Source organism: Ursus arctos, unplaced genomic scaffold, assembly GCF_023065955.2.
Source record: "Ursus arctos isolate Adak ecotype North America unplaced genomic scaffold, UrsArc2.0 scaffold_3, whole genome shotgun sequence".
Taxonomy (NCBI): domain Eukaryota; kingdom Metazoa; phylum Chordata; class Mammalia; order Carnivora; family Ursidae; genus Ursus; species Ursus arctos.
The window spans coordinates 68355931-68370930 of record NW_026622985.1 but is presented as its reverse complement, the minus strand read 5'-3'; the positions used below and the strand labels follow the sequence as shown (position 1 = coordinate 68370930).

The window sequence follows — 15000 nt, the reverse complement described above, 5'->3', positions numbered from 1 at the left end:
AAGAAAAAGACAATACCAGGATGGAAATGTATCTAATACATACTTTTTTGCAGTACTGTGTACTGGCATTACCTCTATTAACAGAATTTGTCACAGATTTCTGAGTAAGAGAATCTAAAGCATATCATAACAAAAATGGACTAAAAGAAAGACCTTACAATCTACTGTCATTTGTTCTGTCATTTCTATAAAGTTAATGGGTTGGAAAAATAGCCTTTGGAACCAAAGTTGGTATTTAATTGAAAGGAAATGCTTTTTTAATTGTAATTTCTTTCTTTCTTTTTTTCCCCTTACCCTCTGCCTCCTTATAATTTGTCTTAGTTTCTGAAAAATACTAGCATGAATGTGAAAAACAACCATGGAGGGTAAAATGAGGGTTCATATTCATCTGCTTGTTAGTAATAAAAATATATATAAATATTTGCGACGAATAAAAGTGTTCCTTTCCATGTGTTATAAAGGAAAACGACACTGAAGGGAAAAATATGTATATTTTCTTAAAAGCTTACTCTTAGTTTTGTCAGCGAGCACAACTTGGAGCAATAAAATGGTGATTGGGCTAGTTCTATGGCTTAAATGACCATATTTAAGAAATAGTAGCAATAGTCCTCTTAAGAATCTTAATGACAAGGAATAACATAACACTTGGGTAAGGGTGAATATATTCAAATGAAGAGATATGAAATTAGCTGTTAAAAATTAATGTCCCTATATTTTGTCTTTGTTTTAACAAATGTTATTTTTGTAGAGAGGAAAACTTGAGCGAAGTTACCTAACATTTGAAATGCCCTCTTTGCCTAGAACAGTTGAATCACTTTCATACCCAACAAAATGGTAGCTCACTACTGTTCTGGTGTAATAGCAGTGCAAATTTTTATTTAAGGCCATTTACAAATGCCAAAATAATATAGGAAGCAAATTTTCTTTTAATTGGTCAGAAATGGAAAAAGTTAAAAAAAAATCCTTGCGGAAGTCTTACTGTAATTCCGTTATAAAGTTATTATGATGCCAAGTACTTGTGCCTTGTTGTTAAGGTGCTTTTACTCTATACCCTGTAGTCTACCATTTGTAAACACATCTTTTTGATGTTTCTGCCAACATCCTGGCAACAAAGCAGTGCAATTTCAAATGAGCTAATTAACTTAATTGTTGATGAAGCATGAAACAGTTCATTCACCCTGTTAGCTGCTCCATGACAACATAAGAGTCTCAGCCTGCGAAGTTACTCATCTCCATAAACCTATCTGTAGCTCTCTGTTTAGATCTCTTGTATAGCAGAATTGTGCACGGAAAATGTTTCATAAAAGATGGATATTCTCATTTGCAAAGGAACCTCTTAAAATTAAAAAAAAATATATATTGCTGTATGAAGAAATTAAGGCTACACCAAATTTTGATTTTCAGCTAGAGAAGCCATGCAATTTACCATACAAATACACAGCCATGCACGTTGCTCTCTGATTCTGAGGGCAACAAGTAACAACAACGTAGATGAAATAGATTTATTTCTTAATTTTAGCCTCTTTTAACTTTCATATCATCGTTCTTGTTGTTAAATATATATATATGTTAAACATCATTATTTAAAGTTAAGGAATAGCAGGCTTGCGATTAAAAAAAATAAACCCGTAAAATACGTCTGTTTGAAATTATATATATTCTATGATTCCTCATGGAATTTTACTTAAAATTTTTATTAAAAACGTGAAATGTAAGTGAATCCCAATTATTAATGACACGATTACTGTAGGCTACTATTTTCCATTCATTCAAAAACCCCTACTGAATGATTTGTAAAATATTTTGATGAAGAGGTAAAGACGAGGTCACCTTCTTAGCCTGACGTCGGTCATGCACTTGTTGGAACACACAGAAAGCGCAGAGTGTGCCTGATGATGGACTTTGACTTCCTCCTTTCAGCTTTGTCTTGTTTATTTACAACAATGTGCCTAACACTCCCACATAACCCACCCCCTTCCCTAAAAAAGGTAAGGAACCTACTTTAAAAACTGTCCAAAATCTTCACAAATGCTTTCACAGCCTGGCCATTTGCAAACTCCATGGCCGTACAGAGTGTGAGAAGCCCCAGTCTCCTCGTGTGACGAGCTGTAGCAAAAGAACAGGGCGTCAGATTCATCTCAAAAAGCCATAATCGTTGCAGGCTGCTAGCGCCTGTCAGGTTACGATCAGTGACAAACAGGTCAAAACAGGTCAATTCAGCTCAGAGCAGTCAGAAAAATTTAATCGTTCTATTGAATAGTTCAACTGCCAAGGCTAGATGATGTTCCAATTAGAGGAGAAATAGAGCCAAATATGACTGTTAATAAAGGATGAAAAACTAAGAGGACTGTATAATATCATATGCTAATCTTGCCATATGACCTTAATGTAACATTTACCTCTAAATAAAAAATATATATTCATATGTGGTCAAGTGAAATAAACCTGTGTTTTTAAGAAGGTAATAGGACAGCCACCATAAGATTTTTGAAATGCTCTTTTTAAAGATGATATGGACCTTTCGGATCATTTAAATTGCTTAATATTTATGTGTGGACCATATATATTTGCACTAGTTACAGCTGATTTAAAAAAATCTACTTTGGAACAGTATTCATTAGCTATATCCTTCTATAATCATCAAAGACTTTTGATAAGTGAGTATTATGTCAGATAAAGAGATCCCAGAAAAATCAACCAACTTCTGCAATATATAATCACCAAATTAATCTCAATTAAAACAACAGCATGGAAGCATTCAGAAGCATACCATTTTATAATAATGAAAACTAACAAGAAGAATTTTTCATGATACTCAAATGAAGACCAGAAACACCACCAAATTACAGCATCCTATTTTAAACTGTACTGTAATTAAATATATGTTTCTCTAAAAAAATTTGTTTATGAGAAAGAATTTGTTGCTGCTAGGCAGATATTCATACTACACAAAAGAATATTATTGATCCACTACATTCAAATATGCAGTATTTAGAGCTAAATACCACAGGAGCCTAAGTCACTCTGTTACGAAATCCTGCACTTATGTTTTGTTCCTTAAAAAGATATTTTTCATGGTGAGCAATGTTTTAGCTTATATATTTTATGTAAATTGCTTTAAAGGAACCTGATTAGATGGCTTTATGCTTAAATAAATGGAAGTAAATGGACAAAAATACATGGGTGCTCCTTTTACAAGGGCTGTTTTTATTTAACTAAAGTAAAACAGTAAGTTGAAAATTATCTAGCATAATGTACTCAATACCGGTAACTGAAATCAAGTAATTTTTCTTTATGAATTTTGAGTCAAGTTTATTCAGCTACCACCATAAGCTTATGTTTATACATTTATAAATTCCATCATGCTACACTAAAAAGGCAAACCAGATATCTATCTTCTGCTTTATTACACCTGTGTTTATATCCTTAAGAATATCAATTCTCTGATATCTGTGGATATGTTCTTAAACATATATTAAGCACATGTTTTAAAGCATATGTAAAGGGGGATATGGATGCATCTTTAATTATTCAAAAGGGGTTCTTAAGTTTAGAAATGGTAAAATATTCTCATTTCAGCAATCTGGTTCATCACAACATATTAGCCATAAAAATAATAATATTATAATAATATAATAATAATGACACAATAATTCCACATGCACTTGTTAAAAAATAACTTTCTTCAGGCAAATTCCCCACCAAATCCATTAAACCGCCAGTATTTGAAATGCTTTCTCTAATGAAAATAATATATAAGATAAATAATCTAAAGGTTTCTATTTAATTTGTTCTATACATTCTACCCCTGTTAAGTATAAATCATAACCTTCAGTTTTATGAATGGTGGAAGAAAAAGTTGGTGACAGATAAATATAGAATAAATCTCATGAGATTTACCTGTCCCGCCTTGCACTTAGGACTGAAGACTGTCCATTCACTATGGAATGATGGGTTATTGGTGGTGATGCTTTGGAAGTGGTGGAGGAGGTAGTCGAGGAGGAATTGTTAGTAGTGAGGTCTAGCCCTCCATGTTTAATGCCATTGTCTTCCATACTGTGAACTCCAGTCACTTCTTTCCATAACTGCTGAATCTCAGCAGGACTTAAGCCAGCTATAAAATGAAAGAAAGCCCCACTAATATAACAAGGTAAAGTTCATATAACAAGCTTAGTGTTATTACGGGATTAATGCCAACAACAAAAGTGATGTTACCAGCATAATCAATATACAATCATAAATCACTTTACACCAACAGCACCACAGTCTTTCTCATGAATAATCAGTTATTTGCTCAAGACTACCAATATGGGAATGGTAGGGAATGATCGTATTGGAAATAATATCAAGGATTAATGGAAAAACCCAGCAAGTTCTATTTGAAAATTAAACTATTCAACTTTTTTTTTTTTAAAGATTTTATTTATTTATTCGACAGAGATAGAGACAGCCAGCAAGAGAGGGAACACAAGCAGGGGGAGTGGGAGAGGAAGAAGCAGGCTCATAGCGGAGGAGCCTGATGTGGGGCTCGATCCCGTAACGCCGGGATCACGCGCTGAGCCGAAGGCAGACGCTTAACCGCTGTGCCACCCAGGCGCCCCTAAACTATTCGACTTTTAACAGCAGCTTCTACTTATTGCTAGTATTAACTTTTTATCAGTGAGGAACTGAAAAAGAAATAGAACTGGAAATGAGATATAGCAAAAGAAATGAAAAGACAAAAAGGGGTAAGGAGGACAAACAAAAATGTCAGGAAAAAATTGTCAGGGAAAAACAGTAAACACTCAACTCAGAAGGAAAATACATTTGACAATTAACTTTGACAAAGTTTTAGTTTGCTCTTTCTCAGACAGGCAAACAAAATAAGTCTCGCTTGGATGTGCTAAATAAGCCAATATGATTACCTCCGTGGATCAATTAAGCAGATAATACGCAAACTTCATTTTATGACTGATAGAATAAATGAACTACTCATTTTAAACAACACCCTGGTTCAGATCATGCAAATTTACCAGATTTAAGAAGAAAGAAACAGAAAATCAAGGCACAATGCTTTAGCTTTTAACTATAATTCTGAAATAAGGAATCGAGAGATTATTGTTTATATTTGACTTACAAAATAGCACTTATGTGGACCAGGTACTACGCCTTCATGTATTCTTTCTATACCTTATGCTTCTCAATCCTCACTAAATCCGATGGAATCGATAACTATATTCTAAACAGTTCCTGGATAAGGAAAAAGTGTGAGAGAGAGGTTCAAAAATGTATCCAAGGTCACAAAGTTTCTGTGTGGTAGAGCTCTGAGTTAAATCCAGGCAGTCTGATTTGAATGCCTTTGCTCTGAAAATATTATATTAAAAATACGAAAACTACTGAATAAAGATATACAGGGGGAAATGCAGTTGTAATTATGATTGCTATTCCTTATTCAGCATCTGCTGTAGTCTGGTGCTTTACATTCAAAATCTCAATTAACCTCACCTGATGTTAGGAATCATTACATTTTACAGAGGAGGGCATGGCATGGAGGTTTAGAAATATTAAAGATGTTACCAAATCGCTATGCTCATAGCTAGTGGACAGAATTCAAACCTAATTCACTGTGGCTCCAAAATCTAGGTTCCTTATTATGTTCATCTACAACGTCTAACATGAGGGTGGAAGTTCTAGTCAAAGTACCCCCACCCCGTACCTCAGATGCTCTAAGTGCTATGGATCAATCTAGAGGTGTGTGGGAGCGGAGCAGGATGGGACAGGCAGGGGAGACTAGGGGACGATAGCAGAACATGATGACGAGGAGAGTGAGCCCTCTCACCCCTACCCCTGCAAGTAGAAAAATCATCAATCCAGACATCGTGGTAAGTAGCCCAAAGTGATAGAAGAATTCTCACTGCTCCAAACATAACTTCTGGTCAAACTATTCATCACAGTGGTACCCTTAAATTGCTATGCTTATCACAATTTCTTACAGATAGTTTTACTGAAAGCTATCATTTTGGTGATTCTGGCTCCCGAAGATTTTAAAACAGCCTAAGACTGAAGAAAAGGCAGGCTAACTCAGGTTTCCAGTTATTAAAAACTATTTTTCCTGTGTAAAAGAGAATGGCTTAATAAAGGAAGGTATTTCTCGGTTACATGGGAAATAATTTCTATATTAAGATCATTAATTATTGCTTTAAGTCTAGCTTTAACCTAGGATTCTGAAACTTTTCTGACTGTTTAACTTTTTTTTTTTTAAGATTCTATTTATTTATTTGATAGAGAGAGAGACAGCCAGTGAGAGAGGGAACACAAGCAGGGGGAGTGGGAGAGGAAGAAGCAGGCTCCCAGCAGAGAAGCCCGATGTGGGACTCCATCCCAGGACTCCGGGATCACACCCTGAGCCGTCGAAGGCAGACGCTTACCGGCTGAGCCACCCAGGCGCCCCTCTGACTGTAACTTTTTGATTTACCTGTCTGTATGAGTTAGGTGTCCTCACAACAAGGCTCCGCTAGCAAACCCTTTTTGTGACAGCATCTTCTGCATGGGAGCCCTCACCATCTGACTCTGCCTCTCTGGCCTACTGTCAACTCTTGCCTAGACCATGGCTCTCCTTTCCTGTCTTCCTGCTTTCCCCTTGCCTTGCTATAATTTACCACTCTTCATATATCAGCCCAAATTTGTTGCTCTAAATGTAAATTAGGTCATTGCACTTTCCAGGCAAAGCCTTCAATGGATTTCCAGAACACTTCAAAAACAAAACAAACACACAAAAAAACCCCCCAAAACTCCACAAACCCAAAACAGGGAAAGAAGGGGAACAAACAACGACAAAAAACCCTATTGTGGCCTGTGAAGTGCTGGCATTTATTATCTGGGTCTTGCCTGCCTCTCTGACCTCATCTATTGCTTGCTCTCTACATTTCACTCTGTTACCCTAGCTTTCTTCTACATCTTCAATGCATTGAATATTTGCTCCCTTGTCAGCTTTTGCGCCGGCTCTTCCCACAGCACAGGTGACTGTCGCAGACCTACTCATGTCACCCCCTTCACTCAGATGATTCAAAGGTCACCTCCTCTGAGAGGTCTTTGACCACCCTATCAACCACTGCCCCCCCCTGCCTTGCCTTCTACCATTCTGCATCACCTCACCCTGCTTTATTTGTCTTTAAATCATTTATCAGTCTCTGAAACTATATTATTTGTTTGTTTTACGTGTTATCATCAGTCTCCCTTTACTACAATGTAATCTTAAACTGATAAAGAGTAGGGATTTCTTACTGGACCCACCTATCCCCAGTGCCAAGAGCAGTGCCTGGTATGTGTCTGACACATAGTAGTTGATTTAATTGATTATAACAGAGTCACACAGTTCTCGAAGGCATTTGGGTTTTCACATGGAAGTTCTGTGGCTCTTGAAGGACATACTATTCGTGAGCACTGCCATCTTGTAAGGCCAATGTCTAAAGAATTATAAACGGCACTAGCTGATTCGAACAGATTGAGTGGCTGATAAAATTTTATATCTTGGCTGAAGACTCTCAGATATTTTTAGAGACCATATCAGTTAAAGATGTTATTAATAATTTAGTTTTTGAATTTTATTAATAATTTAGTTAACCTAAGTATCCACTTACCTTTTAAAAGCAGACTTTTCTTATACTATTCATTTGTGTTGAAAATTAGTAGTATCAGCATGATATCACATTGATATGGCAACAAATACTAAGCACATAAACATTTGATGAATAATTTGCATGATCCAAATAAGGATCCTTAATTAAATGAAGAAGGAAATGGTTTTTAAAGATTACAGAAAAGGGTCAGAGAATAATGATATCCAAAAGAGATTCCTTTTAGTAGAAGTGGTTCCCTGAAGTGTCTGCATATAATACTCAGTTGAGGACATTTTAAAACTTCCGATGCCCTGACCATAGCCCAAACCAATGAGATCACAATTTCTGGAGGTAGGACACAGGCATCAGTCTGCTTCTGAAGCTCCACACATGATTCCAATGTGCAGATAATTTGGGAGGAAAGTTGTTAAAAGCAAACTATCACATTGCTTACAAAACAGTATTCACATCTACAATTTGCTTAGCTCTTTTCTATGGATGCAAGACTAAGAATATGAAACAAGGAACCAATCAGTTTTGTAGAATTTTGAAAGTTTTGTGAATTTTGAAGTTTTGGTGATTTGCAAGAATTAACTGATTTTTCAGGCAGTAATAGAACGCATTCAATATTGCCTAAACTGTGTTCTATGCAACAGAGCTCTTCTTCTAAACACTCTTATCAAAGAGATCTAAGAGGTCTGTGGTCTCTGTCTTGGAGACGCATGACTAATGTTAACGCCCACATCAGTTCCAAGATGTCTAGGTACAACAACGACAAGAAAACAAAAATCTTGAGTCTCTTGTTTAACTCAGCACTTTACAAATCCATTTGAGGATAAAAAGAAAAATAATAAGAACAAACTATTTTTACAATTACACTAATTTATTTCAGTTTTAAATACTGGCTGTAGGCTTAGGATTAAATCAAGTGATCTCCAGCCCCTCCCTTGATCTGCAGGCTGCCTATTTATAAACTTCAAGATTTTTTCACCCAAAATAAGCTTACTTCAAAACTAAGCTTCTGTTTATACAGCTTCTCTGACCCCAACTCAGTCTTCATCTCTGTTTTATTAGAACCTTACCCAGTGCTTCTGATATACCAGTCACTTAACTCCACGCTTCAGTGCTAATCTAAGACCCCAGGCTACTATTATTATCCCCATTTTAGAGATGAGGACACTGAGGAACAGAAAAGTGAAGTAACTAGCTCTAGAGCTGATGCGTAGCAGGGCTTCTCACATTTTTAGGTCATTGCTCACATAACCTCTTTCTAGGACTCCGTCCCTGGCCACCCTGTCTACAAGTTCAACCCCACCCATTTCCTAAGGTTTCTTTCTCTTCTCCTATACTGACTTTTAAGTTGTTGTTTTTTTTTTTTTTTCTTAGCACTTACCACTATATATTTCACTTAACCTACAATGTAAGTTTTGTGGTGGTAGGGACTTTTGTCTGTTTTCTTGACTGCTCTGTCCCAGTGCCCATAGGAGTGCCCACAGTGCATGAAAGCTCAATGAATATTGAGTTGTTCAAGTGCCCGGAACAGTAGGGTGCCGGCAAGCTGGGAACCCGTGGGCTAGACCATCAGAGAGGATAATAGCCAACTTAAAATCTTAAGTAAGGATGAATCAGTTTTCTTAGTAACTTATTTCAAGGATACATACAGATAATACTAGTGCCAAAAAGCTGTATGATTATGCAATTTTAAAATTAAAATTCCATGACGACAGAATATCAAGAAATAATGATGGGTGATGGCTTTGGGATGATGACTTGGGCTTGCTCTCATTCACTGCCAGTACTACAAATAAGCACTAAAAGGTTTGTTTTTCCGGAAGTTGAATGAATAAAAGGATGAATTCCTAGTCAAATCGCATGTAATACCACAGGTAAAGCAATTAAACAATAATTCCTTAATCCTGGATTCAGAGTTTGTGGAGTAACTACTGGGCGACAAGTGCTGTGCTAAGAATTAATTAAAATTTGATAATTCACAACTAGATTATACATCCTTGGGGCACACAAGGTTTAAAAATTTCAATGGCTTTACTTATTGGTAAAAATTACATTAGCAGCTTTTTCACACTCAAAAAAATGAAAGATTGAAAGATTCTTTCAATGTCCTTTCATTTTCTAGGTCTACTAATTAATTTTTAATATTAAATAAATAATTTTATACTTTATGATGTAAAGTAAGTCTATTGTGATTTTTAAAATTAGCTTATCTTATTTAATAGTACTCTGCTTATGTTCTAGGGTTACGTATAATTAAAAGTAATAAAAGCAAATTTTGGTAGAAATATTTGTATCATTCATATATTTTATGAAAACAATTTGATATTTAATGATCTGAAATCATTGAACTATTATCAGGTAATTTTCACTTTTCATCTTAAATTTTACGTTAAAAAACACTAGTATAAGCACATGGACAAAATAACTGAATCATAGAGAAGGTTATACATTGCAAAATCAAATTTCCCTACCCACTTTCACCTCTCGCTTCCTTCTTCTCCTCTCCAGAGGCAACCATTATTCTAGTTTCTGGGCTGTCCTTCAGAGATCTATGTGTTCATTTATAATTTGCCAAACCTAACATATTATTGATTTATATTTGACTGGGGGCCTACTTTAACCGGCAGGTGTAGTGCCCGTCTCTAAAATCTATGTTTAATGAGAGGTGCACTGAGTGTATATTTTGCCCAAATGCTGAGCTAGAAGGAGTAAACAGCTATTCGGTTAAAACTAAGACCAAAGGCAAATATCTCCACTAAAGAAGGAACTTCTGGGATACTGGAGTACATCTGATATATAAAAAAATTCCTTTTATGATTTCACTATTAAAATTTTTATAGGCTGCATTTTTTAAGTTTGATATTTTATTTTAAAAACCCATAATTTTCTCAGTTTTCCCCATCATGAAACTAACATGGCAAAGTTGACATTCTGTTTTGGAGTCTTCCTTCAAGATATACAGAAGTGACAAACAGAACTTTAAAAAGATTTCTGGCCTAAACGGAGATAAATTCATTTTAATGTATGCATGCGAGTATACCAATTATGTGACAATTAGAATTATGATATAATTTAATCTCCATCTTTCTATCTTATTTACAACTTCTCAAAAACTAACTCAACATTCTTAATATTTCCTTATATATTTAACGCTTTGTAAGTTAGTCTTTCTGTTTTCTTTTTGTTTTTTGTTTTTTTTAGAGAGGGAGGGTGGGGTGGGCAAAATGAGAGAGAGAGAATCTTAAGCAGGTTCCACGCCTACCTTGGAGCCCCACACGGGACTCGATTTCATGACCCTGAGATCATGACCTGAGCTGAAATCAAGAGTCAGTTGCTTAACCGACTGAGCCACCCAAGCTTGTAAGTTAGTGTTTATACGTAAAGTTAACAGCATTCATGGTTAACTTTGCAAAGTTTTATTACTGCAATAATAAATGTACACTTAAACTTCAGCTTACTGATAGAGTTTTCGCATGTAAAACCCCAAAGGAGAGTTTCCCTCCAAGTTGCAAATTGGAGATTGACTGGTATTTAAAAGGGAATACTAAGATGTTAACAATAATTCTGCACGACATGCATTGTTCATATTGCTGGCGCTGTTACCCTAATTAGATACACGGTGATCTCTGCAAGCACATGACCACAGATTAGGCAAAAAATCAAGATGCCAGACGTAATGTTGAAATAGGCTTGGCTATTTAGATTTCCATAAGCAGAGAATGAGTCAAAGCCAAATAGCTGATTTTGGCCGAATACTCATCCTACAGACAAACTTGAGCACATTCCTAACTCAGCATAAAGGACGTTATTATATTTTACTTAAAATGATTTCATTTTATATATTATTCAACAGTTCTCTCATTCCAAACTCATCTAGTTCTAGAAGGTGTTAGTTCAAACGAGTGCTGGCTAGATATCCTAGCATTCCCTGTTTGGTTTTTCAGACTGGACACAAAAGCGTTATGTTTTAAATCAGTTTCACAAATTCAAAAACATGTAGAAAGTTGGAATGAAAGAAAGTTTTAAGCACATATATTCTAGTTCCTGTAGTCATAGGAAGCCTGTGACTATACTGTGTATTGGAATACACTGACTTTTTTTTTTTTAAGATTTTATTTATTTAGTTGACAGAGATAGAGACAGCCAGCGAGAGAGGGAACACAAGCAGGGGGAGTGGGAGAGGAAGAAGCAGGCTCCCAGCAGAGGAGCCTGATGTGGGGCTCGATCCCATAACACCGGGATCACGCCCTGAGCCGAAGGCAGACGCTTAACCGCTGCGCCACCCAGGCGCCCCTGAATACACTGACTTCTATCTCATGTCAAAAACATATCAAAGTTTGAAGTGCATGCACAATAATTTCCTACTACCTGGAGACAGTGGTACTGGATTATGATAATGTGTCACAAAGTAATTACTAGCTGACATATAAACTGTACTATCCATGGAATAAATAGCTTCATAATCAGTATTTTATTTGATATTGATTTACAAATCCATCCTTTTGTATTTGACTTCTGTATACCTACAGTCACTCTATATGTGCATTTAGAGATGGTCTTTTCATTGCCTCTTTTACATTAAAATCCAGTATTACAGTAATATTCACGATGACTTTAAATGCTTAATATTTAAAAGAATTTACTTTAAAGGGTGGTACGCTGTATTACATCATTTTGCAACACAGAGATAAATGTCTATAAATCTCCTACTCTTAGCAAAATTATTATAATTTTGTTACTTCTGTCTCATTCTCATATACTTATTTTATATATGGTTGAAAGAAGTTGGAGCTTTAAAAAGGAGCCTGAGGAGGCTGTGTTAAATCATGGGGATAAATACCTCCAATATGGCATATTTTTAAAGGCACAATGAGATCATCATTGTGTATTAGTCCTACTTGGTTTCATGGCTAATCCATCAACCAACCAAAAACTTGGTGCAAAGTGAACTGGGAAAACAATAATAAAAATGTTTAAATATTTAAAATATGTTTATCTGAAATAACCAGTAGCTAAGGCAGAAATAATTCCAGCCTTATGTTATCTAACAATTAATTACTCTTTTACTTTCTTCCATTCCAATTTTGGGATTCCAGCACCATCCTATGAGATTATACTCCTTTACTGTGGCTGGTTTATCTGACGCATTCTGTCTGTGTTTGCCTGGTGAGTCTCCATAGCGGCACTTTTCACACTACTTCATCTAAACAGTGAAAACACAATGAAAACTTTCATGTTTTTTGTTTAAAATATAAATAAATATTCTGCTCAAACCCAGAAATGTTTTCAGATTCATTTCCTTTTCCTTGATGTTCTTTATCTTGTGCGTTTAATCTCTCATACATTTTATAGACAGTACAAATAGAAAAAAAGGGAAAAAATGATAATTCTATAAAAGAAGTTCAGAAACAAGAGAAAATTTTTATCTGAAAACTATTAAAATGGTTAATTCATAATAAATTTCCTTGTTTGGCAAGATATTGGTTTGCTTGTTTTGGAAGAATATTGCACTTAAATTACATTTTGCTTCTCTAACCATCTTTCTTGAAGTGTTTGTTTCAATGGTTTTACTCAAATAAAATCATGGTAGATCAGGCTTCTCTCTACTGAGGAGATTCTTATATGATTAGATCCTAAATATAGATTTTTTCTATAAATTTTATCGAAAAAACCAATGAGATAAATTTATTGTTTGTTTTAGTGTAGTTTCTACCAAAGAAATCTGTTTACATTGAATTAATTTATACATAGCTTTCTTTCTTTTTTTTAAACTTATTTCTTCATCTGTCCTCATATCATATTTATTTTTGCAAAGAACAATAGTTTATGAATAGAATATTGATGGGCATGGTGACACCATGGTTTATTCCAATTCTCTTTGGAATGGTGCAGAAAAGTGGGTTTATTGCCTTGTTTTTCTTTCACTATTTAAACTTTATTTTTCTTGATTTCCTAGGAGTGATTCAGTCAGGTGAATTAGAGGATCTGAAGTCAAGGGAAGGAGGGGATTCTGGGAAAAATATGCCATGAAGACAGTAATTTGATAAAGAGAAAAATATTAACTACAAAATTTTAAATTTCATGTGCCCCAAAAGAAATTGTGTGCATTTTAAAGACTGCCTTCTATTTGCCTAATTTTATTTTTTCTATTTAATTGTTCTTGATTTTCTTCTCTTCTTTTTTTTTTTTTTTTTAAAGTTTATTTATTTTAGAAAGAGAGAGAGAGATAGAGCACTAGTGGGCGGAGGGGCAGAGGAAGAGAATCTCAAGCAGATTCTAGACCCAGCACTGAGCCCGACATGGGGCTTGATCTCACAACCCTGAGCCAAAATCATGAGTCTGACTCGGATGCTTAACCAACTGAGCCACCCAGGCACCCCTTGATTTTCTTCAGTATATCCTATCGAGTCAGAAAAATGAACAAAAAATACTACTACAATGTGAGTGCCTTTGTAACAAATAAAAGTCCTTTTGGATTATTGTTCATTCCAACAAAATCCAAATGCAAATTAGAATGTGCTTTTATGAAGTTTAATGATATTTGACTTTAACCTCTACTAAGAATTTTAGCACATAGGGAGTCATTTTTTTTTTACCATTATCTTTTTTGAAACTAAGAATGCTTTCCATTTCCCAAAAGTTAAGAGTCAAATGATGAATATATACAATTGTATAATTTATAGTGTTGTATTACTGTACTATATTATTGTATTATCAAAGTCCATCCAAAGTTTTCTTATCAGAAAAAGAAGAATACAGCTGACAGCTTTTTGAAGCTGTAATTTACAATAAATGCACAGGCAATAGTATTTTAGAGAAAATAAGATCAATATGGCCCCACGATGTACGATGGGGTCCTATAAAGCATAACTTGGAATGGAATATGCTTTGTAGAAATACAGACTCTTGTATATGTGAGAGTTTCAGTGTGAAGATTAGGAACTTTTTTTTTTTTAATCAGTTCTCCACCAAAACTCTGTTCAGCTCACTTTTGTTAAATGGAGTGTTGTTAGCCTTCCACTAATCTAATTCTCTGCAGGTCTTCAGTGTATATTCAATAGTGCTTAAATCGTGTTGCCCTTATAAATTATTTTCTGCCATAAGACTAATAAATACACATTTAATATCCAACAAAACACTTGAAAGCAGTTTTACTACACACCTGAAAAAAGTGCGTAGTAAAATTTCTGAGTCTCAAGAAAATGGGCCATGCAACTGCATTAACGATCGTGTTTTAATAATAAACCTGCAGGTCATAAAAGCAAAATTTCTCAAGGTATAAGGCAGACAGGCCGTGAAATGGTAGAAAGTGCCATAGGAGGAATGACGTGTGCACCACATTTTGCATGTACCTTGAGGCAGCGATTGGACAGGAAGTGCCGCCTGGCCA

At 35.2% G+C, this 15000-nt stretch overlaps 1 protein-coding gene across 15 annotated transcripts in view; it reads right to left on the bottom strand.

Moving 5' to 3' along the window:
• The window catches only part of FOXP2 (forkhead box P2), a 543660-nt gene that overhangs the window by 46431 nt on the left and 482229 nt on the right, over positions 1–15000 (bottom strand). For all 15 annotated transcript variants that reach the window (XM_057304321.1, XM_057304320.1, XM_057304317.1 and 12 more), the window contains 3 exons: positions 14963–15000; positions 3901–4114; positions 2002–2106 (listed from right to left, as the gene is read on the bottom strand). The exon at positions 14963–15000 is cut by the window's right edge. In XM_057304321.1, the coding sequence (XP_057160304.1) occupies positions 2002–2106; positions 3901–4114; positions 14963–15000 (357 nt within the window). The remainder of the gene's footprint in view (positions 1–2001; positions 2107–3900; positions 4115–14962) is intronic.